Genomic DNA, 25,243 nt, shown 5'->3' on the forward strand with positions numbered 1-25,243 from the left:
AGAGCAGGAGCCGGTGCTGGCAGCGTGAGAGCGGCGGAGGCTGGTAACGAAGGTAAATATCGGGTAACCACCTTGGTTACCCGATGTTTACCTTGGTTACAGCTTACCGCAGCTGCCAGATGCCGGCTCCTGCTCCCTTCATTTCGTCGCTCTCTCGCTGTCACACACAGCGATCTGTGCGTCACAGCGGGGAGAGCGACGACCAAAAAATGAAGCTGGACATTCAGCAACGAGCGGCGACCTCACAGTAGGGGCCAGCTCGTTGGTGGATGTCACACACAGCGACAGCGATGGGACGTCGCTGCAACGTCACAGAAAATGGTGACGTAGCAGCGACGTCGTTGTCGCTGTGTGTGACACCACCTTAAGAGGCTCGTAAATACCTTTAATGTTGTAGCTTTGATCCTTCCAGCTGCAGACAGGAATCGAACAACTTATTCCAGGAAGGATCAAAGCTACAACAACAATAAAAAGGTATTTACGAGCCTCTTAGTGATAAGCAGAGCAGATAGCAGAAGTGTATAAGTAGTTAAATATATGGGCGGTTGGCGACTATCAAACCCAATGCACAGGGTGCTGCAGTATGTGAGGTGAGTAACTGTCGCCACTTCAAGATGGCAGCCCCCAGTGTTTCAGTAAAAATAGAAATAAATAAAAACTAAATAAACAATTAATTTAATTTTGTATTAATAATAATGGATTCCATAATCACTATTATTAATACAAAAATTAAAAAAACGCGACACCTTCCCCTTAACGCTAGTCTTGATGAGGGGGCGTGCTGGAGTCAGAAGCTCCTGATTCAGGCCTATTTTTTCTGACAAGTGGCATGTGCCTTCATGAGACTCGCAAAAAAATTACTCCAGTCAATGACTTGAGAAGGCTTATTGCTGTAAGAAACGCCACAGCTCGTCAAGAATTAAACTGTGGCATCACAAGTGGTGCCCATTTGGTGAAACTGGTGTGAAAATACAGAGTCGCAAGATTGCTGTGCAACTGCGTGTTGCGCAAAAAGTTGTGATTTTTCAAAGTGATTTATCAGTTGTCGTAGCTTTGATAAATCAGGGCCAACGTGTGTCTCTTCCATCCCCAAGTTGTTCTATGAAATGAGCAACTTCACACATTTTGACAGGATTCTGTGAAAATGGCGTTGTTCTGGGAGAAATACACATTCTTTCAAATCTGGTTTCCTTCATTAAATTCCCCATACTCAGACCTTCCAGATTTGTGTCCTCAATTAGGCATGGAAATAAACTCTACCCAATTATGTAGCTGGGTGAATTAAAACATAACTTTTAATATTTAGTTTAAAAAAAAAAACAACAAAACACAAATAGGATAAAGGGGATACAAACACAGTTAAGACAACACAGTTAATGACCCCCACTAAAATACAGAGGTGAAAAAGTTGCACACAATGGTGCCGTCGATTCCACTACCGCGTACAAAAATCATCTCTAAAAATGCGGTGCAGCTGCACAGGGGGACTGCTTATAATTATAACCACAGTAATATCATTGAATTGGTTAAATATCAATTCCACCCCTATGTTAACATTAGAACCTCACAATAGTAAATCAAGGCGACCTCTTATTGATCATAACAGTACATATAGTGCTGAAATAGTGTTGCCGATTAGCAATAAACGGCGTCAAATTTATCAGAACAATCTCACCGGATGTAGAGACGAATCCCGGGCAAGGTCCTGTAGGGATGAACCAGAAAAAGGTGGGGGGGGGGGGGGGGGGAGGTATCTGCAGGGGAGCTCAGGAGCACGTTTATCTGGAATCTTTGAGGGGTACTGTGTAGCTGAAATACAGCTCCCCCTGCAGAGCCCCTCTTTTTCTGGTTCGTCCTTACAGGACCTCACCGCCATTCGTCTCTACATCTGGTGAGATTGTTCTGATTTATTTTGACGCAGTTTATTGCTAATGGGCGACACTATTTCAGCACTATGTGTACTGTTATGATGAATAAGAGGTCGCCTTGATTTACTATTGTGAGGTTTTAATATTAACATAGGGGTGGAATTGATATATAACCAATTCAATAATATTACTGTGGTTATAATTATAAGCAGTCCCCCTGTGCAGCTGTATCACATTTTACAGTTAGGTCCAGAAATATTTGGACAGTGACACAAGTTTTGTTATTTTAGCTGTTTACAAAAACATGTTCAGAAATACAATTATATATATATATATATATATATAATATGGGCTGAAAGTGCACACTCCCAGCTGCAATATGAGAGTTTTCACATCCAAATTGGAGAAAGGGTTTAGGAATCATAGCTCTGTAATGCATAGCCTCCTCTTTTTCAAGGGACCAAAAGTAATTGGACAAGGGACTTTAAGGGCTGCAATTAACTCTGAAGGCATCTCCCTCGTTAACCTGTAATCAATGAAGTAGTTAAAAGGTCTGGGGTTGATTACAGGTGTGTGGTTTTGCATTTGGAAGCTTTTGCTGTGACCAGACAACATGCGGTCTAAGGAACTCTCAATTGAGGTGAAGCAGAACATCCTGAGGCTGAAAAAAAAGAAAAAATCCATCAGAGAGATAGCAGACATGCTTGGAGTAGCAAAATCAACAGTCGGGTACATTCTGAGAAAAAAGGAATTGACTGGTGAGCTTGGGAACTCAAAAAGGCCTGGGCGTCCACGGATGACAACAGTGGTGGATGATCGCCGCATACTTTCTTTGGTGAAGAAGAACCCGTTCACAACATCAACTGAAGTCCAGAACACTCTCAGTGAAGTAGGTGTATCTGTCTCTAAGTCAACAGTAAAGAGAAGACTCCATGAAAGTAAATACAAAGGGTTAACATCTAGATGCAAACAATTCATCAATTCCAAAAATAGACAGGCCAGAGTTAAATTTGCTGAAAAACACCTCATGAAGCCAGCTCAGTTCTGGAAAAGTATTCTATGGACAGATGAGACAAAGATCAACCTGTACCACAATGATGGGAAGAAAAAAGTTTGGAGAAGAAAGGGAACGGCACATGATCCAAGGCACACCACATCCTCTGTAAAACATGGTGGAGGCAACGTGATGGCATGGGCATGCATGGCTTTCAATGGCACTGGGTCACTTGTGTTTATTGATGACATAACAGCAGACAAGAGTAGCCGGATGAATTCTGAAGTGTACCGGGATATACTTTCAGCCCAGATTCAGCCAAATGCTGCAAAGTTGATCGGACGGCGCTTCATAGTACAGATGGACAATGACCCCAAGCATACAGCCAAAGCTACCCAGGAGTTCATGAGTGCAAAAAAGTGGAACATTCTGCAATGGCCAAGTCAATCACCAGATCTTAACCCAATTGAGCATGCATTTCACTTGCTCAAATCCAGACTTAAGACGGAAAGACCCACAAACAAGCAAGACCTGAAGGCTGCGGCTGTAAAGGCCTGGCAAAGCATTAAGAAGGAGGAAACCCAGCGTTTGGTGATGTCCATGGGTTCCAGACTTAAGGCAGTGATTGCCTCCAAAGGATTCGCAACAAAATATTGAAAATAAAAATATTTTGTTTGGGTTTGGTTTATTTGTCCAATTACTTTTGACCTCCTAAAATGTGGAGTGTTTGTAAAGAAATGTGTACAATTCCTACAATTTCTATCAGATATTTTTGTTCAAACCTTCAAATTAAACGTTACAATCTGCACTTGAATTCTGTTGTAGAGGTTTCATTTCAAATCCAATGTGGTGGCATGCAGAGCCCAACTCGCGAAAATTGTGTCACTGTCCAAGTATTTCTGGACCTAACTGTATAGAGGTGATTTTTGTACGCGGTAGTGGAATCAACGGCACCATTGTGTGTATCTTTTTCACCTCTGTATATTAGTGGGGGACATTAACTGTGTCGTCTTAACTTCATCCTATTTGTGTGTTAATTTTTTTTTTTTTTAAACTAAATATTAAAAGTAAAGTTTTAATTCACCCAGCTACATACAACAGATTTTGTTGTGCACTTTACAATACAAGGTGACTTACCCTTATGATTCTCCAAGTGTAATAACAGATCGCTGGAGCGGCTGAAATATATGCCACATTCAGAGCAGATATGGAGCATGGGCTTGGTGTGGCTCTTCTGGTGTCTGAGCAGAGAAGACTTGCAGCTAAATCTGTTCCCACATTCTGTGCATGTAACACGTTTCTCTCCAGTGTGTATTTTCTGGTGGACAATAAGATATGACTTGCGGGTAAAATTTATCCCACACTGGCTACAATGGTAGGGGCTTTTACTTCTGGACAATCGTGCCTTGGAAATGGAGTTACTGTTCTCCACCTTTACAGACTTTGGGTCTGCGGGCACCACATTACAAATGGAGTTCGTTTCTGGTTTTCCTGTATCATTGTAGCCTGGATTAGTATCACTGGAGGATCCTCTGACACCTGAGAAGTAAACAGAAAATTCTTGGGCATTATACTAAGAATTACAATCATCCATACATTCATGGACAGGACTAGACTGACATTTAATACTGCATTTTGGACTGTCCCAGTATGTTTACAGATGAGCTGATTGCCAAACTGGCATCATTTATAAAAGGATTGCCGAGAGTTTCAGAAGCCAGACCAACTTCTAAAACCCACAGCCAACAGCCAACATCATCTGAAGTAGCTGAGCACGGCCATTCATTTGTAGTGCTGTGTATTAAATGATCAATACTCACTTCTAAGAGCCTTCTGGTTTCTGATCCGTGGACTTTGTTCCGAGGAGTGTGTTGCACTCTCCAGACATACGCGAGGCTCTTCTGCGCAGCTATCACTTACAGAAGAGTTTGGTTTGCCTATTTCATCAGTATCCTCTTCAGGCTCTGACTGCAGATCTGACCTCTCTACTCTGTGTGTCTTCCGATGAAACAAAAGTTGTGAAACTCGAGAGAAGCTCTTCTCACAATCAGGACATTTGTAGGATTTCTCTTTTCGGTGAACTTTCTGATGCTGGAAAAGGCTGGAGTAGCAACTGAAGCACTGGCCACATTCCGAACACATATTGAGCATTTTTGGACAGCGAGTTTTCGTGTGTCGGACCAGTGAGGACTTTAGAGTGAACCTTTTGCCACAATCTATGCACATAAATAGCTTCTCCCCCATGTGTGATCTCTGGTGCACCATAAGGGATGACTTCCGAGTGAAACTTTTTCCACAGTCCATACACGTGATGCTTTTGGCCTCATTGTTGGTTTTCCAGGCTGTATTATCTCCAATTCTAATGGCAATGCAACTCTTTTTATCTATGGATACATTTAATTTCTCAGTGACTTCAGACAGGTCTTGCTTGAGTGTTTCGGTGTCATCCTCAGGTGCAGAAGTTCTGCAGTGTTCTCCAGATTCAGTAACTGGGTGAAAAACACTATTCTGGGTTCTATATTGACAACAATTCCCTAATAGCACAAAAAAAAAAAACAGCTTTCAGTAAATTAGAAATATACTGTACTAACAAATATACACATATAGCTCGTGACATACACTATATAGGGGAAAGTATTGGCACACATCTCCTAGGACTCAGAAACTAGGACCGGTTCTCTCATGCACGAGAGAACCGGTCCTAGTTTCATCATATTTTCTCTACCGTCTCCTATCTAGCGGTCCATGAAAACAGAAAGCACTTGGATGGCAGCCGAGTGCTGTCTGATTGTTTAAGAACCCATAGTCTTTTGCTGCAAATTTGGATCCGATCACTTGATCGCATAATTGTCACCAATGGTCTCCTGACTCCATAACTGCAGAACCCTGAAACTCCTCTGGCTTTAAGATCAGCACAAAAACTGCGCCCGAAGAGTTTCTTTCATGGCAGAGTAGCTGCACGCAAGCCTTATATCTCCAAGAACGATGTCAAGCGTCAGATGGAGTGGTGTAAGCCGTCAACAATGGATTCTGGAAAAGCAGAAACACATTCTGTGAAGTGAAAGCTCCTGCTTCTCTATCTGATGGAGGAGTCTGGGGTTGGTGAATGGCAGAGAACATTTCAACCTTCAATTTAATTTTTATTTCATAAATAGGCTGGGCGGACCCGAACTGTGAAAGTCCGGATCTGCGCTGTTTCAAAAGTAGCCCAGGTGCTGGACCCGGGCCCGGGATTCTGGCTGTTTGATCTGGATCTCGAAAAATTTTAAAAAAATAAAAATAAAAATAAAGAAAATAAGAATGAAGCGAGCGCTTCATACTTACCGAAGCTCCGGGAGGCTATACGCTGCTCCTGCAGCCTCTCTGTGCCGCTCATTTCATATGTACGGCTTTCCCTGCCCACCAGCCGGCCTGGCGTCTGTGATTGCTTGCAGTCAGACATGCCCCCAGCCTGTGTGACGCATCTCCATGCATCCAGTCACCGTCCATCGCAGCTCATTCATACTGCACTCACAGTGGGCAGCCATGCTGCTCTATGACCACTTGCTGTTATATTCAGATGTAGCAGAGATTAATTGCTGTGGGACATTGTGTGGATTACGTCGGACCTGCAGGGGTGTGTTGGGGTCAATAGAGTGGTGAAAGATGGTGTTTTTTTGTATTTTATTCCATATAAAGGATTTTTTCTGTGATTGTTTATTTACTTTCAGTTACAGATTAATGATGCGGGTGTCTCGGATGTCTGTCCCATCACTAACCTAGGGTTAAGTATGCGCGAGTCTCACATGGCAGTCGCACACTCTCCTGACAGGAGCGTGCAGCTGCATACAAATACATGCAGCCGACCCGCTCCTGTCCGGAGAAAGTGCAGCTGCTGGGTGACGCAACGCGAGACTCAAGTGTGACTCCGGCCATATTTTAATACACAGCCATGATAAAGCCAGACTGCTGGGGCTGCAGCCGTGGGCTTTATCTGTCCTGGTATCAGTATACGGAGACCCTGTGCCAATTGTTTTAATCAATTATTTTTACACTACGATACTGACATTTGTACTGCTTTCCTCGCCCACCAGCCGTTCTGGCACCAGTGACTGGTTGCAGTCAGCTGACACGCCGCCACTCAGGGTGGGGGTTCATCTAACTGCAACCAATTACACGTGCTGGTGGGCGGGGAAAGCAGTGAATATTGAATGAGGGTTGTCGGCTCCGGAAGGGAATGTGTGACCTGGAAGCAGCTTGCCGCCATGATGGATCTTCGGTGACTACACCGCACCCGCTCATACCCTCCTATCACTTATAACAACATTTTTAATCTCCGAATTCTGGTTCCCACAGACTTACATGGGTACCAGATTCCGGACCGGATCCGGTTTGTTCTTTTTTAAATTTAGCAGGGACCCGCAGTTCCCAGTTTTCTGCAAGTCTGCCCAGCTCTATTTATAAATCAATAGTTCACATAAATAAGCAACTTTATATATCTTAGCAGAGAAATCTGCTTTTTTCTCCTCCTGGATTGGTCTTGCTCTCTCAAGTAAAGTCTTTTAATGAAGACAGACTTTCCCGTTGCTACCATAGATGACAACTGGTACTTTTACATTTCTATGGAGAAGGGAAAATGGGGAGCTAGAGGCAAACACAGACATTCAGCTGCAAGTTCTCCTGGAGCAACATTTACATCTCTACAGAAATTTATGAAAAGGAGGAGCTGGAGGCAGACACAGACATTCGGCTGCAAGTTCTCCTGGAGCGACATTTACATCTCTACAGAAATTTATGATCAGCACCTGTCATCTCCTATCTCAATAATGGTAAAGTCAGTATCCACTGAAGACATTTCACCAATGAACTGGGAATTTTGACAATGAACTATCAGTCCTGGAAGAGAAAGCAGATATCTCTGATGATATGTTACCAAGCTGTTTATTTTCGTATGTACTATTGAGTTATGAAATAAAAAAAATAAAATTAAAGTTACTAAAGGAACATCATAAATATCAAACCACAAAACTGAGGGGGAAGGGATTAAATTAAATTACTCTCCTCTTTAAATTTGATTTCAGTGGCTACAAATATTGAGGTAAAAATCTCACCAAATGTACTTCTGCATGAGTGTTGGTTTGCTAAATACTACCTCTTCATATATCACAAAAATGTAATTTGCTAGAATAGAAAGGACTAGGGCTGAGCGGATCCAGACAGGAAAAGTCCGGATCTGTGCAGTTTCAAAGCTGCCCGGGTGCCGGACCCGAATCCGGGAGCACGATCCGGATCCGGCACTGGGGAAATTAATTGAAAAATAAAGAAAATAAGAATTAAGTGAGAGTTTCATACTTACAAGACTTGGTGTCATGGCGTCAAACTGCTTCTGGGTCACTTCCTGTACTGGGCAGTACAGCTTTCCGTGCTTTCCCTGCCCACCGGCCATCCTGTCTGTGATTGGTTGCAGGCAGACGCGCCCCCAGCCTGTGACAGCGTCTGCCTGTAGTCATCGCGGGTCAGTCATAGGCTACACTCACCGCCGGCGGTCGTTCTCTACGGCCGCTGGCTGAGAGATGTAGCAGAGCTGGATGAGTCACCGTGGGACCTCGTGTGGATTACGCCGGACCTGCAGGGTGTTGGGGTTAATAAAGTGGTGAAGGAGGGTGCGTTTTTTGTATTTTGTTCCAAATATAGGATTTTCTCTTTGTTTGTTCTTATTTACTTTCATGTACAGGTTAATGATGGAGGTATCTTATAGACGTCTGAGCCATCACTAACCTAGGGTTTAGGAGCAGCTGTGCACTGTTATTAACCCCTACTATTATCCCGATTGCCAACGCACCAGGGCAATTCGGGAAGAGCCGATATATCACCGGGATTGTCACATCTAATGGATGAGGCAATACCGGGCGGCTGCAGTCTAGGAATACCGGCCCCCAGCTGGCTTTATCTTGGCTGAGTATCAAAATTGGGGGGACCGCACATCGGATTTTTTAAAAATTATTTATTTAAAGGAAAAAAAAAAAAGCCGCATGTGGTTTCTCTTAGGCCAGAGTGACTCTTGCGAGGGACTTGAGGGACTCGCATCGCATCACCCGGCACAGCCGCGCACACTTCTGATAGGAGCGTGCATGTGTTTCTGTCTACATGCACGCTCATGTTCAGAGCGTGGCAGGCCAAGCTGGGTGATGTCCTGCCAGACTTGTAGGAGTCCGACATTGCATCACCGGCACAGCCGCACACTCTTCTGGCAGGAGCGTGCCGCATGTGTTTACATACACGCTCACCATACTGACCCGCAGACACTTGCACTGCTTTCCCTGCTCACCGGCCGTCCTGGTGCCTGTGATTGGTTGCAGTAGGCTGACACGCTGACACTCAGGGTGGGGGCGCGTCTAATTGCAACCAATTACACGCGCTGGTGGGCAGGCAAAACAGTGAATATTGAATTGTCTGCTCCGGAAGAGACTAGCGTGACATGGAAGGAGTTTCCCGCTATGACACAGCCTCGGTAAGTATACCATGCACGCTCCTACCCCCCTATGCCTTCCACCAACGTTTTTAATCTCTGAATTCTGGTCCCCATTGACTTATATGGGCACCGGATTCCGGAGTGGATCAGTGGTTTTTTTTTTTTTAATTGAACAGTGATCCGCCGGTCCCATTTTTTTCTCAGTCCAATCAGCTCTAGAAACGATACTTAACCTTTAAATATCCTCTGGTGTCGTAATAAAGAATATTTCCATCTGAAGACCCTTCCACATTCAAGACACACATGGGAATCTTTTGCATTTTTATCTTTGAAATTTGCTTTCTTCAGAAAGTCGGAAGTTATAGGTTCTGATTTTGGATAAACCATTTCTGCTTTGTGGGTTTTCTCATGAGTTGCCAATTGTGAAGATCGTGAAAAGCTCATCTCACACTGCGGACATTTATAGCGTTTCTCCCTCCTGTGGACATTCTTACGCTGGAGAATTATTTCTAAAGAGTGGGTTCTCATGTGTCTGACCAGAGAAGACTTCAAGCTGAACCTCTTGTCACATTCTATGCACATGAACAGCTTCTCTCCTGTGTGACTCCTCTGATGGACAATAAGTGAGAATTTCCGGGTGAAGCTTTTTCCGCAGTCCATACACACAACTGGTTTTTTAACTTTGCGAGTTTCCTTTTCAGCGAAAAATGATCCGTCTTTCACTTGGTCTGAAGGGTTTACCGCTTGTGAGGGCTGGGGTGCATTACCATCTTCATTGGCATTAAAGGGGATGTCATGTGAAAATCCATCAAGTAGGTTTACAGGGACAGTAGGACAGTCTAGTGCAAACAAAAAGAAGAAAAAAACAAAAAAGATCAATGACAATAAACAAAATGTTGGACTTGATCTGTACAATCACAGAAGCTCACAAGCCCTATAACACCAGAATCTGGGGCTGAAAGTGGACTTCTCTGAAGGGAATATGAAAATACAAGTCCAAGCTCATTAAGCAAATACACCAACCCTTACCACAGATATAAGAAGTTACATGTGATTGTACTGGTGCGTCCCAGGCTGTGTAGAGTCCAATTTGAACGGTGAAGTTCTCAGTAAAACCGTATGTATTATTGTTTCTTACCTTTGTGAAGTTTAAGATGTGTTGTTAGAAATCTTTGCTCTTTAAAATACTTCCCGCACTCCAGGCATAGAAAGTTCTTGGTCTGGGTGCCCAGTTTGTTGACATTATTGACATTTTCATGCCCATCAGGCAGGGGCATTCCTTTATGAACTCTTTGATGAAGCACTAATCGCTCTGCCCGAGGGAAGCTCTTCTCGCAGTACTGACATCTATAGTGTTGGTCCTTAGTATGAACTTTCTGGTGCTGAAAAAGACTAGAATAGCGAGTGAAGCATTTCCCACAGACAGGGCAGATTTTTAGCGTCTTTGGCATGTGAGTCTTCAGGTGTCTGACCAGAGAAGACTTGAGACCAAACCTCTTTCCACACTCTGAGCACATGAAGAGCTTCTCCCCAGTGTGTGTTATCTGGTGTACCATGAGGGATGACATCCGTGTGAAGCTTTTCCCACAGTCCATACACTGACATTGTTTCTGTCCTATGTACATGTTCTCACCAGAGTCCATAGTTTGTATCCACTGACTATTGGCTCCAGTTTCTTCTCTCTCTTCCATGATAAAACCCTTTTCGATATCCATACCAGATGTCTATAGTGTGTCTACCAGAGTAACAAGTCTATCATATCGTATTTCCAATACTCTGCTTATTCTTCTTAGCATCTGTTGATAGGGTACAGAATAATAGTTAAGATTTATAAAAAGACAAAAACAGCCATAAATCTAATAACACAATACAAAAGTGAACATCTAATGTCACAAGTTGGTCATATTAATCGTAAGGTGGCTGTTATGTCTAGAACCATAACATATATATGCATCATGATGATCTCGCAGGTATTGCCCACTGTACTAACAGGTCTGCAGTAAAAGCCCAGCTGTAATACATAGCCGGGATCCAACTGTAATACACAGCCGGGATCTAGATGCACTAATTACATCCGATGCCCGTAGTTTAATCCTTTAAATGCATGAGCAATAGCTACCACAGTATTTAAAGCGTTTGACAGAGGTAGAAGAGTGTCAATGGCTTACCAGGGCAGTTAGGAGCCTAACAATAGTCCCCAGTGTCATCTGTATATGTCTATTAGGTCATGCCATAGATGGGGCCTAATAATTTGCCTTTAAAGTCTAAGGGCTCTTTCAGAAGTCTGTGAACATCGGTCCGAACTATCGGTCCGAACTTGGACTGCACTGCACAGACTGGCCGCAGTTCTCCTGTCCGGAGCATGACAGCTTCATATATTTCTATGAGCCTGTCACACTCTGGTTGGGAGAGCTGCGGCCAGTCCGTGCATTGCGGTCTGAAATGGGGCGTCTGAATGAGCCCTAACTCTGACAGCCTACAATGCTTTGGAATTATATGTACAGCACAGCATCCTAAAGCATTATGTAGGAGAACAGACAATTGCTGTTTCAAATCCCCTACTGGGACAAAACACCACAAAAGATAATAAAATTCAATAAAAACATCATGAATAAAATACATCACCCCTCGAAAAAAAAAAAAAAAACTTAAAGCCCCACGCCTGTGTTTTTTTTTTTTTATTGCCCCACTGGAGTGGTGCTTCAAATATAAGCCCCCTGACCCGTCTCTAAATCACCTTCCGGTGGTTTCATATACTATCGGTGCCGCTCCTGGCAAAATCGTGTGTTTTTGATGCACTTTTTTGGTGCTTATTTTTCCCCTTTCATTAGCATGAGTGAAATCTGCAACAAAAACAGTGAAATAATTGACATGGTGCAGATTTAAATCTGCAAGGAGAAAATAAGCAACGTGTGCAGGGGATACCAGGAACCTCATTCACTTTGCTGGAATCAGGAATTGTGACAAATCTACACAGAAAAAAGCATGATAAATTTGCATCGTGTGCACAGGACCTAAACTCCAGCGATGAAAATAAAAAATCAAAGCGGTGGAGTGGTGCTTCAGAACACTTCTTCTCCTTTTAAAAAAAAAAAAAAATCACTTTTTTTAATTTAATTTTTTTACATAAAAAATATATACAGATTTTGCAACTCACACCATTGTCATAACCCAACGATCAAAGGTAAATTATCAATTATACCGAATAGCACATTGCTTTAAAATAAATAAAAGTATTTTATCCATTCTCTCCTAACAATGGATTAGTGAAACACGGATGAAACTCAGACTGAAGTGTGAAGTCCAAAGTCTGTCTTCTGTGTGTCATCCGTATCACATGGATACCCATAGACTTTAATGGCAGCATCTGATCCACAAAATGGACGAGGACGAGCTCTGGGATCCACAGACTGGAGACACAGACCCATTTATAAGGCTATGTGCGCACGTTGCGTAATTGCATGCAGTTACGCTGCGATCTGCACCGCAGCGTAACTGCATGCGTCCTGCGTCCCCAGCATAATTTATGGAGATTATGCAGGAGACGTGCGCACGTGGCATATTAGAGTGCAGCGCTTTGGCTACTGCCCGAAGCGTGTGTTCTAAGAAGTGACACGTCACTTCTTCCGTGCGCTCTGCATGCAGTCCCCGCTCTGTCTATCGGAGGGGGGTGGGAGGGTCTACATGCAGAGCGCATGGAATCTGCTTTTGTTTCTGCAGCGATTTCAAGCGCACGTGTGCTGTTCAAATCGCTGCAGAAATTTCTGCAGGGCCAGTACGCAACGTGCGCACATAGCCTAAGGCTGTGTTCACACTGGTGGATAAAATGGATGTGACCGATCCGATGTTTTATCAGATTGCCCTCAGTCCAATGTTATACATTGGAGCTGTGCCAAAAAGCGTATTTTCTTTTATGCCAATTCGGAATGAGAAAGATATCGCAGCACGCTGGAAGTGACATCGTATATTAGATGGTGTGCATCCACTGAAGTCTATGGGTGTGTGCAAAACATTGACTGCAGTCCATTCTAGGAGGACACAGACAATAGAGAAATTAAAGGGGATGTCTCGTACTTTTACACTGATGGCCGATCAGCTGTTTTCAGTCACGGTGGCGACAGTAGACAGCCGAAAATGCTCATTTCAGGAGCTGCTCCGTCTTCTTATAGTGGCTGCGGCTGGGAACTGCACATCCGTCTCCCATTCTAATCAATAGGAAGCAGATGTGTAGTACCCAGCAGCAGCTGCTATCACAAGATGGGCAGCTCAGGAACTCTGCATTTCCGGCTGCCTGCTGCCACTGCTGGGACTGAATACAGCTGATCGGGGGGTGCAGGGTGTCGAACACCGGATGATCAGATTATCGATGTAAAAGTAGGGGACAACATCTTTAAGGTCTCTGTCTTCTTCGCACTTGTGATCCAATTCTCACATGCAAGAGAATCTGATCACAGTGAATGACACTCGGCTCATGATTAGCATGTAGGATACAACCCATGCCCTGCAACACCCCTGAAGACGTCATGATTTATTTGTATATATTTATGTGTGTGCAATGTTGTTTACATGTGTGTACCTTTCGGGTGCACTGATCAGCCACCACTAGGGGTCACTGCTCCCTGGTCCTTTAGCTTAGGGGAGCGCTTAGGGCTGGGATGGTGTGATAGGGCTGAAGGAGTTAAAATGGAAGGAGGCCGGCCCATAGTAGGGGTTAAGGCAGAGAACACTTCCTGATTCTAGTCAGATAGGGACACCGTGAAGTAGAGAGAAGCAGCTATATCTATGGGAGAAATAGCGAGAGAAGTCCAAAGTAATTCGGCCGGACCCTCAGGGTCACCCCAGGAAGTTCTATCAAGTGAGGAGAGGAGACTCTTCTGGAGCCGGGTGCAGAAATAGGCATGGATCGAACCTGAAGTTAAGGGCTTTGATTTAGTGGACCTTCCAGGTAGCAACTGACTCCAATAGGACCGGTCAGGCGTGAGGTAACATGGACCTGGGTGAACGGGTCGGCTCAGAGACAGTGGTGAAGGAACTCCATTCGGTGGTGAAACGAATGCCTGTGGGAGGGGTCGCAATTAGATCCATGTGGGACTCAATGAATTTACTAGCTCCCACTGTGGTGTTGCCAGGGGAAACAGACATTCCTATGGTAGCTGGAGAGGTGTGTAGGACAATGTGAAAGGAAACTAAACCGTAACAAGCCTGAAATGTACAAGCTATGTGCCCATAGCGGATGTGCTCCACAGAAGCTGTGCGAGTAATTCAGTAAAGAGATGTTAAATGTTCTATGGGACTCCATGTCTGAATTGAAGACTTCTGGTGTCCCTTGTTGCACTGTAGAGGTGGCAGGAGCGCAGTATAGAAAAGACGCTGCCTGGGCCCACCTCCACCCACGACTACGGCCCCCTGCCACCCCCACAACAAGTATACGATGCTCTCACATGGGCGAATATGCAAGTGTGTAAGCACAGGCTCAAACTGATATAGTTAGGTCAATGAAACACAAAAAAACAGACCGTACTAGAAGTGTCACACGGATGATGTGTGAATGGAGAGGTCTATGAAGCTGAACTGGTTGTAGAAGTTTATAATGCGTTGATAAACAGACACCTTACATATGTAATAGTTTTTTCTCATACATGCTCATATTCATTACAGTATTATTCCTATAAAATATCTACCAGTTATAACTACATGTTTTAAACAGACATATGTCTATACTTATACTGTGGCTTCTGACATGTTTGATGTTTTTTCTCCTGCTATTTTTCTACTAGGATATGCTGAAAGTCTCCCACTCTGTTATACATTAATTTACAGTGTATAAATTCACTTTTTTGTCTATCTAGATATATGAAGAATTCCAGATATTCCTTCGGTGTTTCATTTTCTCATATAAGCTGCCAGTGTTGATTTAAATGAACCACCGTGCAGCACACAATTTACTATAGACTCCCTATTCTAATTGGCCTTAATTCTCATGACCTGATGTTTGGGTTTTTAAGCAAAGGAATTATTTTCTCATTTTACACTACGACCATGATGAAGGCGCATTGTGCACTGAAACGCATTGTCTGTTACTGACCGCTATACGTGTAACTGCTTGCTGACAATGTGTATTGTAGCTATCTTTTAAAGCAACTATATTAAAAGTTATGTTTTATTGAAAATTAAAGAAGCCATCTTGCCTGAATAATCTGGAGGGACTAGCTGGATTCAGTCCATTCAACCTGTCTCCTCCTTACATCTGTGACCTAGTCTCCCTGTATTTACCTGCACGTAACCTTCGATCCTCACAAAATATCCTTCTTTACTCCCCCATACTCTGGAATGCTCTGCCTCAACACATCAGACTCTCGCCTACCTTCACAAACTTCAAAAGAAACCTGAAGACCCAACTTTTCCGACAACCTGCCATAACCCTCAGTCTGATATAGCGCCACACAATCAGCTATACCCTACCCTACTGTATCCTCACCCATCCCTTGTAGACTGTGAGCCCTCGCGGACAGGGACCTCTATCCTCCTGTACCCGTGATATGTATTGTTTATGATTATTGTACTTGTCCCTATTATGTATACCCCTTTAACATGTAAAGCGCCATCGAATTGATGGCTAAAATAATAATAATAATCCCTTGTTCACCTGTCTGCTGGATTCCAAGTCACAGTAGCACCAGACGTCTGACCGGGGTAAGCTGGCTACACGAATAAAATATATTATATATATCTATATATATATATAGATATCTATATCTACACAAAAATGTATGTATGTATGTATAGATATATATATATATATATATTTTTGTGTAGAGAGATTATATATATAATATATATATATATATAATATATATATATATTTATATATTATACACACTTATATATGTGTATATATGTATATGTGTATATATACACACACTTTATATATATATATATATATATATATATATATATATATATACACATATATATGTGTGTATAATATATATATATATACATATATATATATATATATATATATTATACACACATATATATGTGTATATATACACATATATATATATATATATGTATGTATATAAGTGTGTGTATATATACACATATACACATATATAAGTGTGTATAATAGAGATATATATATCTCTCTACACAAAAATATATATATCTATACATACATACATTTTTGTGTAGATTATATATATATATATATATATATATATATATATATATATATATATATATATATATATATATATATATATATATATATATATATATATATATATATATACACACACACACACACACACACACACACAGCGTGCAGACTTATTAGGCAAATGAGTATTTTGATCACTTGATACTTTTTATACATGTTGTCCTACTCCATGCTGTATAGGCTTGAGAGCCAACTACAAATTAAGTAAATCAAGTGATGTGCATCTCTGTAATGAGGAGGGATGTGGTGTAATGGCATCAACACCCTATATAAGGTGTGCTTAATTATTAGGCAACTTCCTTTCCTTTGGCAAAATGGGTCAAAAGAAAGATTTGATGGGCTCTAAAAAGTCTTGAAATTGCCAAACTTTTGAAGCGTGATCACCGAACAATCAAGCGTTTCATGTCAAATAGCCAACAGGGTTGCAAGAAGTGTGTTGGGCAAAAAAGGCGCAAAATAACTGCCCATGAATTGAGGAAAATCAAGCGTGAAGCTGCCAAGATGCCATTTGCCACCAGTTTGGCCATATTTCAGAGCTGCAATGTTACTGGAGTATCAGAAAGCACAAGGTGTGCCATACTCAGGGACATGGCCAAGGTAAGGAAGGCTGAAAAACGACCACCTTTGAATAAGAAACATAAGATCAAACTTCAAGACTGGGCCAAGAAATATCTTAAGAATGATTTTTCAAAGGTTTTATGGACTGATGAAATGAGAGTGACTCTTGATGGGCCAGATGGATGGGCCAGAGGCTGATCCGTAAAGGGCAGAGAGCTCCACTCTGACTCATACGCCAACAAGGTGGAGGTGGGGTACTGGTATGGGCTGGTATCATCAAAGATGAACTTGTGGGACCATTTTGGGTTGAGGATGGCGTGAAGCCCAACTCCCAGACCTACTGCCAGATTCTGGAAGACAACTTCTTCAAGCAGTGGTACAGGAAGAAGTTGGTATCGTTCAAGAAAAACATGATTTTCATGCAGGACAATGCTCCACAACATGCAACCAACTACTCCACAGCGTGGCTGGTCAGTAAAGGTCTAAAAGATGAAAAAATAATGACATGGCCCCCTTGTTCACCTGATCTGAACACCATAGAGAACCTGTGGTCCCTCATAAAATGTAGGATCTACAGGGAGGGAAAACAGTACACCTCTTGGAATAGTGTCTGGGAGGCGGTGGTCGCTGCTGCACGCAATGTTGATCGTAAACAGATCAAGCAACTGACAGAATCTATGGATGGTAGGCTGTTGAGTGTCATCATAAAGAAAGGTGGCTATATTGGTCAAGCTGTGCTGGGAACAAAATGGTCATAAGGATGGAGGAGCTTTTAAACTAAGATCTGGAGGAAGGGAGGGTAGTGGAGCAAATAAGGTGGTAGATAGAGACAGTGAGACACTACAGTGAGACACTATGGGTCCAGGGCTGTGGTGTCGGTAGGCTAAACCTGCGACTCAGACTCCTCAATTTCCCTTGCACCGACTCAGACTCCCACATATATTGCTCATATTTAAGTGAAAAAATGTATTGTAGTACAATGTGAACATCAGACATTTAATCATTTTTATGATACAATAATAAAGATATTTAGAGCATAAAATATAGTTATTGGAAAACAACTTTAGAACACAAAAAACTGTAATAAATTGTAAATATGTAATACACTATGTGATTTAGATTACACACACACACTGTTAGTGTTAGTTTACTTAGTGTTAGTGTTATATATATATATATATATATATATATATAACACTAAGTAAACTATGTAAGTGGCAAAAGACTGTTTTCAACAAAAACATACTAAATAACATTTGTGTAGTCTATAAATTGTTGTAAGAAATAGAGTTGCCTCCAACAGATCCTCCTTCATAGGTGACCTCAAATCTGACCTAATAATTTTAAGGCTAGAGAACAACCTCTCTACACTAACTTGGGTGGCGCTGATGGTCTGTACAGCGTCCCGCCCTCCCCCTGACTGGCAGGTCTGGGGGCGGGAACGAAACGAACTAGGCCGCAAAAGCCGGGGACTGTAGTAATAAGCGCGGCCGTCATACATGCACGGCTAGCGCGGAAGTCCCCGGCGCACCACAAGTCCCAGCCGCGTCGCAGTGAAAACTGACCCCAGCGGCCGGCGCGGCCGTTCGTACTAAGTCTACTCACTCAGCAGCGCTGTAGTGAGGAATGGCACAAGCGCAGCAGCGCTGATGTCCCCGGCGCACTAACACGCCCAGCATGCTGCGGTGTGCGCGCGGTATGCCCGGGGACACAGAGTACCTTAACGAAGCAGGGCCCTGTCCCTGATGATACTCAGCTCCATATCCAGCCGATTCTCCGGGGGCTGTGGAAGGAGCACGGTCTCAGTGCCTGGAGACCGGTAAAGTCCCACTTCACCCAGAGCCCTAATGGGGATGGGGAAGGAATCAGCATGTGGGCTCCAGCCTCCGTACCCGCAATGGGTGGAGGTGGGGTACTGGTATGGGCTGGTATCATCAAAGATGAACTTGTGGGACCATTTTGGGTTGAGGATGGCGTGAAGCCCAACTCCCAGACCTACTGCCAGATTCTGGAAGACAACTTCTTCAAGCAGTGGTACAGGAAGAGAAGGGAATTTTGTTTACTTACCGTAAATTCCTTTTCTTCTAGCTCCAATTGGGAGACCCAGACAATTGGTGTATAGCTACTGCCTCCGGAGGCCACACAAAGTATTACACTACAAAGTGTAAGGCCCCTCCCCTTCTGGCTATACACCCCCCCCCGTGGGATCACGGGCTCCTCAGTTTTAGTGCAAAAGCAAGAAGGAGGAAAGCCAATAACTGTTTTAAAGACAAATTCAATCCGAGGAACAACATCGGAGAACTGAACTCTTCAACATGAACAACATGTGCACCCGAAAAAACAAAATCCCTAAGAAAACAGGGCGGGTGCTGGGTCTCCCAATTGGAGCTAGAAGAAAAGGAATTTACGGTAAGTAAACAAAATTCCCTTCTTCTTTGTCGCTCCTAATTGGGAGACCCAGACAATTGGGACGTCCAAAAGCAGTCCCTGGGTGGGTAAAAGAATACCTCGTGATAGGGCCGTCAAACAGCCCTTTCCTACAGGTGGGCCACCGCCGCCTGAAGGACTTGTCTACCTAGGCTGGCATCCGCCGAAGCGTAGGTATGCACCTGATAATGCTTGGTAAAAGTGTGCAGACTCGACCAGGTAGCCGCCTGGCACACCTGCTGAGCCGTAGCCTGGTGCCGTAATGCCCAGGACGCACCCACGGCTCTGGTAGAATGGGCCTTCAGTCCTGATGGAATCGGAAGCCCAGCAGAACGGTAGGTGTGAAGAATTGGTTCCTTGATCCACCGCGCCAGGGTGGATTTGGAAGCTTGCGACCCCTTACGCTGACCAGCGACAAGGATAAAGAGTGCATCCGAGCGGCGCAGGGGCGCCGTGCGGGAAATGTAGATCCTGAGTGCTCTCACCAGATCCAATAAATGCAAACCTTTTTCAAATTGGTGAACTGGATGCGGACACAAAGACGGTAAAGTGATATCCTGGTTGAGATGAAAGGAGGATACCACCTTAGGAAGAAATTCTGGAATTGGACGCAGAACTACCTTGTCCTGGTGAAATACTAGGAAGGGAGATCTGCATGATAACGCCGCCAGCTCGGACACTCTCCGAAGAGACGTGACCGCCACTAGAAAGGCCACTTTCTGTGAAAGACGAGAAAGGGAAACATCCTTCAAAGGCTCGAAAGGCGGCTTCTGGAGAGCAATTAGGACCTTGTTCAGATCCCAGGGCTCCAACGGCCGCTTGTAAGGGGGGACGATATGACAAACCCCTTGCAGGAACGTGCGTACCTGAGGAAGTCGCGCTAGGCGCTTCTGAAAAAAATACGGATAGCGCGGAGACTTGACCTTTAAGGGAGCCGAGCGACAAACCTTTTTCCAACCCAGACTGCAGGAAGGAAAGAAAAATAGGCAATGCAAATGGCCAGGGAGAAACTCCCTGAGCAGAGCACCAAGATAAGAATATCTTCCACGTCCTGTGGTAGATCTTGGCGGAGGATGGTTTCCTAGCCTGTCTCATGGTGGCAACCACTTCATGAGATAAACCTGAAGCCGCTAGGATCCAGGACTCAATGGCCACACAGTCAGGTTCAGGGCCGCAGAATTCAGATGGAAAAACGGCCCTTGAGACAGCAAGTCTGGACGGTCTGGCAGAGCCCACGGTTGGCCTACCGTGAGGTGCCACAGATCCGGGTACCACGACCTCCTTGGCCAGTCTGGAGCGACGAGGATGGCGCGGCGGCAGTCGGCCCTGATCTTGCGCAGCACCCTGGGCAACAACGCCAGAGGTGGGAACACATAAGGTAGCCTGAACTGCGACCAATCCTGAACTAGGGCGTCTGCCGCCAGAGCTCGGTAATCGTGGGATCGCGCCATGAAAACCGGGACCTTGTTGTTGTGCCGTGACGCCATCAGGTCGACGTCCGGCATCCCCCAGCGGCGACAGATCTCCTGAAACACGTCCGGGTGAAGGGACCATTCCCCTGCGTCCATGCCCTGGCGACTGAGAAAGTCTGCTTCCCAGTTTTCCACGCCTGGTATGTGAACTGCGGATATGGTGGATGCCGTGTCTTCCACCCACGTCAGAATCCGCCGGACTTCCTGGAAGGCCTGCCGACTGCGTGTTCCCCCTTGGTGGTTGATGTATGCCACCGCTGTGGAGTTGTCCGACTGAATTCGGATCTGCTTGCCTGCTAGCCACTGCTGGAAGGCTTGTAGGGCAAGATAGACTGCTCTGATTTCCAGAACATTGATTTGAAGGGTGGACTCTTTCCGAGTCCACGTACCGTGAGCCCTGTGGTGGAGAAACACTGCTCCCCACCCTGACAGGCTCGCGTCTGTCGTGACCACCGCCCAGGATGGGGGTAGGAACGACTTTCCTTTCGACAATGAGGTGGGAAGAAGCCACCACCGGAGAGAGTCTTTGGCTGTCTGAGAGAGGGAGACATCCCTGTCGAGGGATGTCGACTTCCCGTCCCATTGGCGGAGAATGTCCCATTGAAGTGGACGCAGATGAAACTGCGCGAAAGGAACTGCTTCCATTGCCGCTACCATCTTCCCTAGGAAGTGCATGAGGCGCCTCAAGGGGTGCGACTGGCCCTGAAGGAGAGATTGCACCCCTGTCTGTAGTGAACACTGTTTGTTCAGTGGAAGTTTCACTATCGCTGAGAGAGTATGAAACTCCATGCCAAGATATGTTAGTGATTGGGTCGGGGTTAGATTTGACTTTGAAAAGTTGATAATCCACCCGAAACCCTGGAGAGTCTTCAGTGCCACGTTCAGGCTGTGCTGGCATGCCTCTTGAGAGGGTGCCTTGATAAGTAGATCGTCCAAATACGGAATCACAGAGTGACCTTGCGAGTGCAGGACTGCCACTACTGCTGCCATAACCTTGGTAAAGACCCGAGGGGCTGTCGCCAGCCCGAAAGGTAGAGCTACGAACTGCAGGTGTTCGCTTCCTACAACGAAGCGTAGAAAACGCTGATGCTCTGGCGCAATCGGCACGTGGAGATAAGCATCCTTGATGTCTATTGATGCTAGGAAATCTCCTTGAGACATTGAGGCGATGACGGAGCGGAGGGATTCCATCCGGAACCGCCTGGTTTTCACGTGTTTGTTGAGCAGCTTTAGATCCAGGACGGGACGGAACGACCCGTCCTTCTTTGGCACCACAAACAAATTGGAGTAAAAACCGCGACCTCGTTCCTGAAGAGGAACGGGGGTCACCACTTCTTCCGCCTTTAGGGCGGACACCGCTTGCAGAAGAGCATCTGCTCGGTCGGGAGGTGGAGAAGTTCTGAAGAAGCGAGTTGGAGGACGAGAACTGAACTCTATCCTGTACCCGTGAGACAGAATGTCCCTCACCCAACGGTCTTTGACCTGTGACAGCCAAATTTCGCCAAAGCGGGAGAGCCTGCCACCGACCGAGGATGCGGAGAGAGGAGGCTGAAAGTCATGAGGAAGCCGTCTTGGTAACGGTTCTTCCGGCTGTCTTTTTTGGTCGTGATTGAGTCCGCCAAGAATCTGAGCCCCTCTGATCCTTTTGAGTCCTTTTGGACGAGGAGAATTGGGACCTGCCTGAGCCTCGAAAGGACCGAAAACCAGACTGTCCCCTCCTCTGTTGGGGTTTGATTTGTCTGGGTTGAGGTAAGGATGAATCCTTACCCTTGGAGTGTTTAATGATTTCATCCAAACGCTCACCAAACAGTCGGTCACGAGAAAAAGGCAAACTGGTTAAGCACTTCTTGGAAGCAGAATCTGCCTTCCATTCTCTCAACCACAAGGCTCTACGTAAAACCACGGAGTTGGCAGACGCCACTGCCGTACGGCTCGTAGAGTCTAGGACAGCATTAATCGCGTAAGACGCGAATGCAGACATTTGAGAGGTCAAGGGCGCCACCTGTGGAGCAGATGTACGTGTGACCGTGTCGACCTGTGTAAGCCCAGCTGAAATAGCTTGGAGTGCCCATACGGCTGCGAATGCTGGCGCCAACGACGCTCCAATAGCTTCATAGATGGATTTCAACCAGAGCTCCATCTGTCTGTCAGTGGCATCTTTAAGTGCCGCCCCATCTTCCACTGCAACTAAGGATCTAGCTGCAAGCCTGGAGATTGGAGGGTCCACCTTGGGACACTGGGTCCAGCCCTTGACCACGTCAGGGGGAAAAGGATATCGTGTATCTTTAAGCCGTTTGGAGAAACGCTTATCTGGATAAGCGTGGTGTTTCTGGATAGCGTCTCTAAAGTCAGAGTGGTCCAGAAAAGTGCTCAATTTACGCTTGGGATACCTGAAATGGAATTTCTCCTGCTGTGAGGCTGACTCCTCCGCAGGAGGAGCTGGTGGAGAAATGTCTAACATTCTATTGATGGACGCTATAAGATCATTCACTATGGCGTCACCATCAGGTGTATCCAGATTGAGAACGGTCCCAGGATCAGAATCCTGATCAGCCACATCCGCCTCATCACACAGAGAGTCGTCCAGCTGGGACCCTGACCAGTGTGATGAAGTTGAGGGCCGCTCATAGCGAGCCCGCTTAGGCCGTCTGGGACTGTCGTCCGAGTCAGAGTCGTCACCCTGGGGTGCATGCGACACCTCCTGAGCTCGGGAGTGATCCAGCTGAGGGGGACCAGGGAGCAATGATTCAACAGTGCCCATGGTCTGAGTTACTGGTCTAGACTGCAATGTTTCAAGAATTTTAGACATAGTCATAGACAATCTGTCAGCAAAAACTGCAAACTCCGTCCCTGTCACCTGGACAGCATTCACAGGTGGTTCTCCCTGGGTCACCTCTAGCAGCGGCCCCGGCTGAGCAAGTGCCACAGGGGCCGAGCACTGCACACAATGGGGGTCAGTGGAACCTGCCGGTAGAGCAGCCCCACATGCGGTACAAGCAGCATATAAAGTCTGTGCCTTGGCACGTTTGCTTTTTGCGGACGACATGCTGTTGTCTGCCTTGAGTAACCTAGGAGGGTATATAGCAGAGAGTCACCAGCGACCGTACAGTGTAATGTATAGCATGCAAGCACAAAAATACAAAGTACACTTCGGCACAAGTGGGGGTGAGCCCTTGAGGGCTGCTTACCGCCCGCTGAAAAGCGGGTGTGAGGTCGCAGAATCCCGTGTCTGGGTCTCCCAGTCTCCCCTCTCCAGCTCAGCGTGCAGACAGGAATGGCTGGCGGCGTCCTGTGAGGAGGGGCGGACCGTGGGCGTGCCACAAACAAAGTGCGGGAAACTGGCGTCCCACTGTGCCCAGTGTGAGGGCTGGAGTATGTAAAGCAGACTCCAGCCCTCAGCGCTGATGGTCTGTACAGCGTCCCGCCCTCCCCCTGACTGGCAGGTCTGGGGGCGGGAACGAAACGAACTAGGCCGCAAAAGCCGGGGACTGTAGTAATAAGCGCGGCCGTCATACATGCACGGCTAGCGCGGAAGTCCCCGGCGCACCACAAGTCCCAGCCGCGTCGCAGTGAAAACTGACCCCAGCGGCCGGCGCGGCCGTTCGTACTAAGTCTACTCACTCAGCAGCGCTGTAGTGAGGAATGGCACAAGCGCAGCAGCGCTGATGTCCCCGGCGCACTAACACGCCCAGCATGCTGCGGTGTGCGCGCGGTATGCCCGGGGACACAGAGTACCTTAACGAAGCAGGGCCCTGTCCCTGACGATACTCAGCTCCATATCCAGCCGATTCTCCGGGGGCTGTGGAAGGAGCACGGTCTCAGTGCCTGGAGACCGGTAAAGTCCCACTTCACCCAGAGCCCTAATGGGGATGGGGAAGGAATCAGCATGTGGGCTCCAGCCTCCGTACCCGCAATGGGTACCTCAACCTTAACAAACACCGCCGACAGAAAGTGGGGTGAGAAGGGAGCATGCTGGGGGCCCTAGTATGGGCCCTCTTTTCTTCCATCCGACATAGTCAGCAGCTGCTGCTGACTAAACAGTGGAGCTATGCGTGGATGTCTGACCTCCTTCGCACAAAGCATAAAACTGAGGAGCCGTGATCCCACGGGGGGGGTGTATAGCCAGAAGGGGAGGGGGCCTTACACTTTGTAGTGTAATACTTTGTGTGGCCTCCGGAGGCAGTAGCTATACACCAATTGTCTGGGTCTCCCAATTAGGAGCGACAAAGAAAGTTGGTATCGTTCAAGAAA

The 25,243-nt window shown here is 45.7% G+C and overlaps 1 protein-coding gene across 2 annotated transcripts in view; it reads right to left on the bottom strand.

Annotated features, from left to right (window-relative positions):
* LOC142303762 (uncharacterized) overlaps positions 1-25,243 on the bottom strand; it is a 53,992-nt gene that overhangs the window by 21,849 nt on the left and 6,900 nt on the right. For both annotated transcript variants that reach the window (XM_075345456.1, XM_075345457.1), the window contains exons 2-5: positions 10,452-11,109; positions 9,547-10,152; positions 4,683-5,396; positions 4,000-4,401 (exon numbers count right to left, since the gene is read on the bottom strand). In XM_075345456.1, coding sequence (XP_075201571.1) covers positions 4,000-4,401; positions 4,683-5,396; positions 9,547-10,152; positions 10,452-11,028 — 2,299 coding nt within the window. In that variant the 5' untranslated portion in view covers positions 11,029-11,109. The remainder of the gene's footprint in view (positions 1-3,999; positions 4,402-4,682; positions 5,397-9,546; positions 10,153-10,451; positions 11,110-25,243) is intronic.

This window comes from Anomaloglossus baeobatrachus, chromosome 4, assembly GCF_048569485.1.
Source record: "Anomaloglossus baeobatrachus isolate aAnoBae1 chromosome 4, aAnoBae1.hap1, whole genome shotgun sequence".
In the NCBI taxonomy this organism is placed as follows: domain Eukaryota; kingdom Metazoa; phylum Chordata; class Amphibia; order Anura; family Aromobatidae; genus Anomaloglossus; species Anomaloglossus baeobatrachus.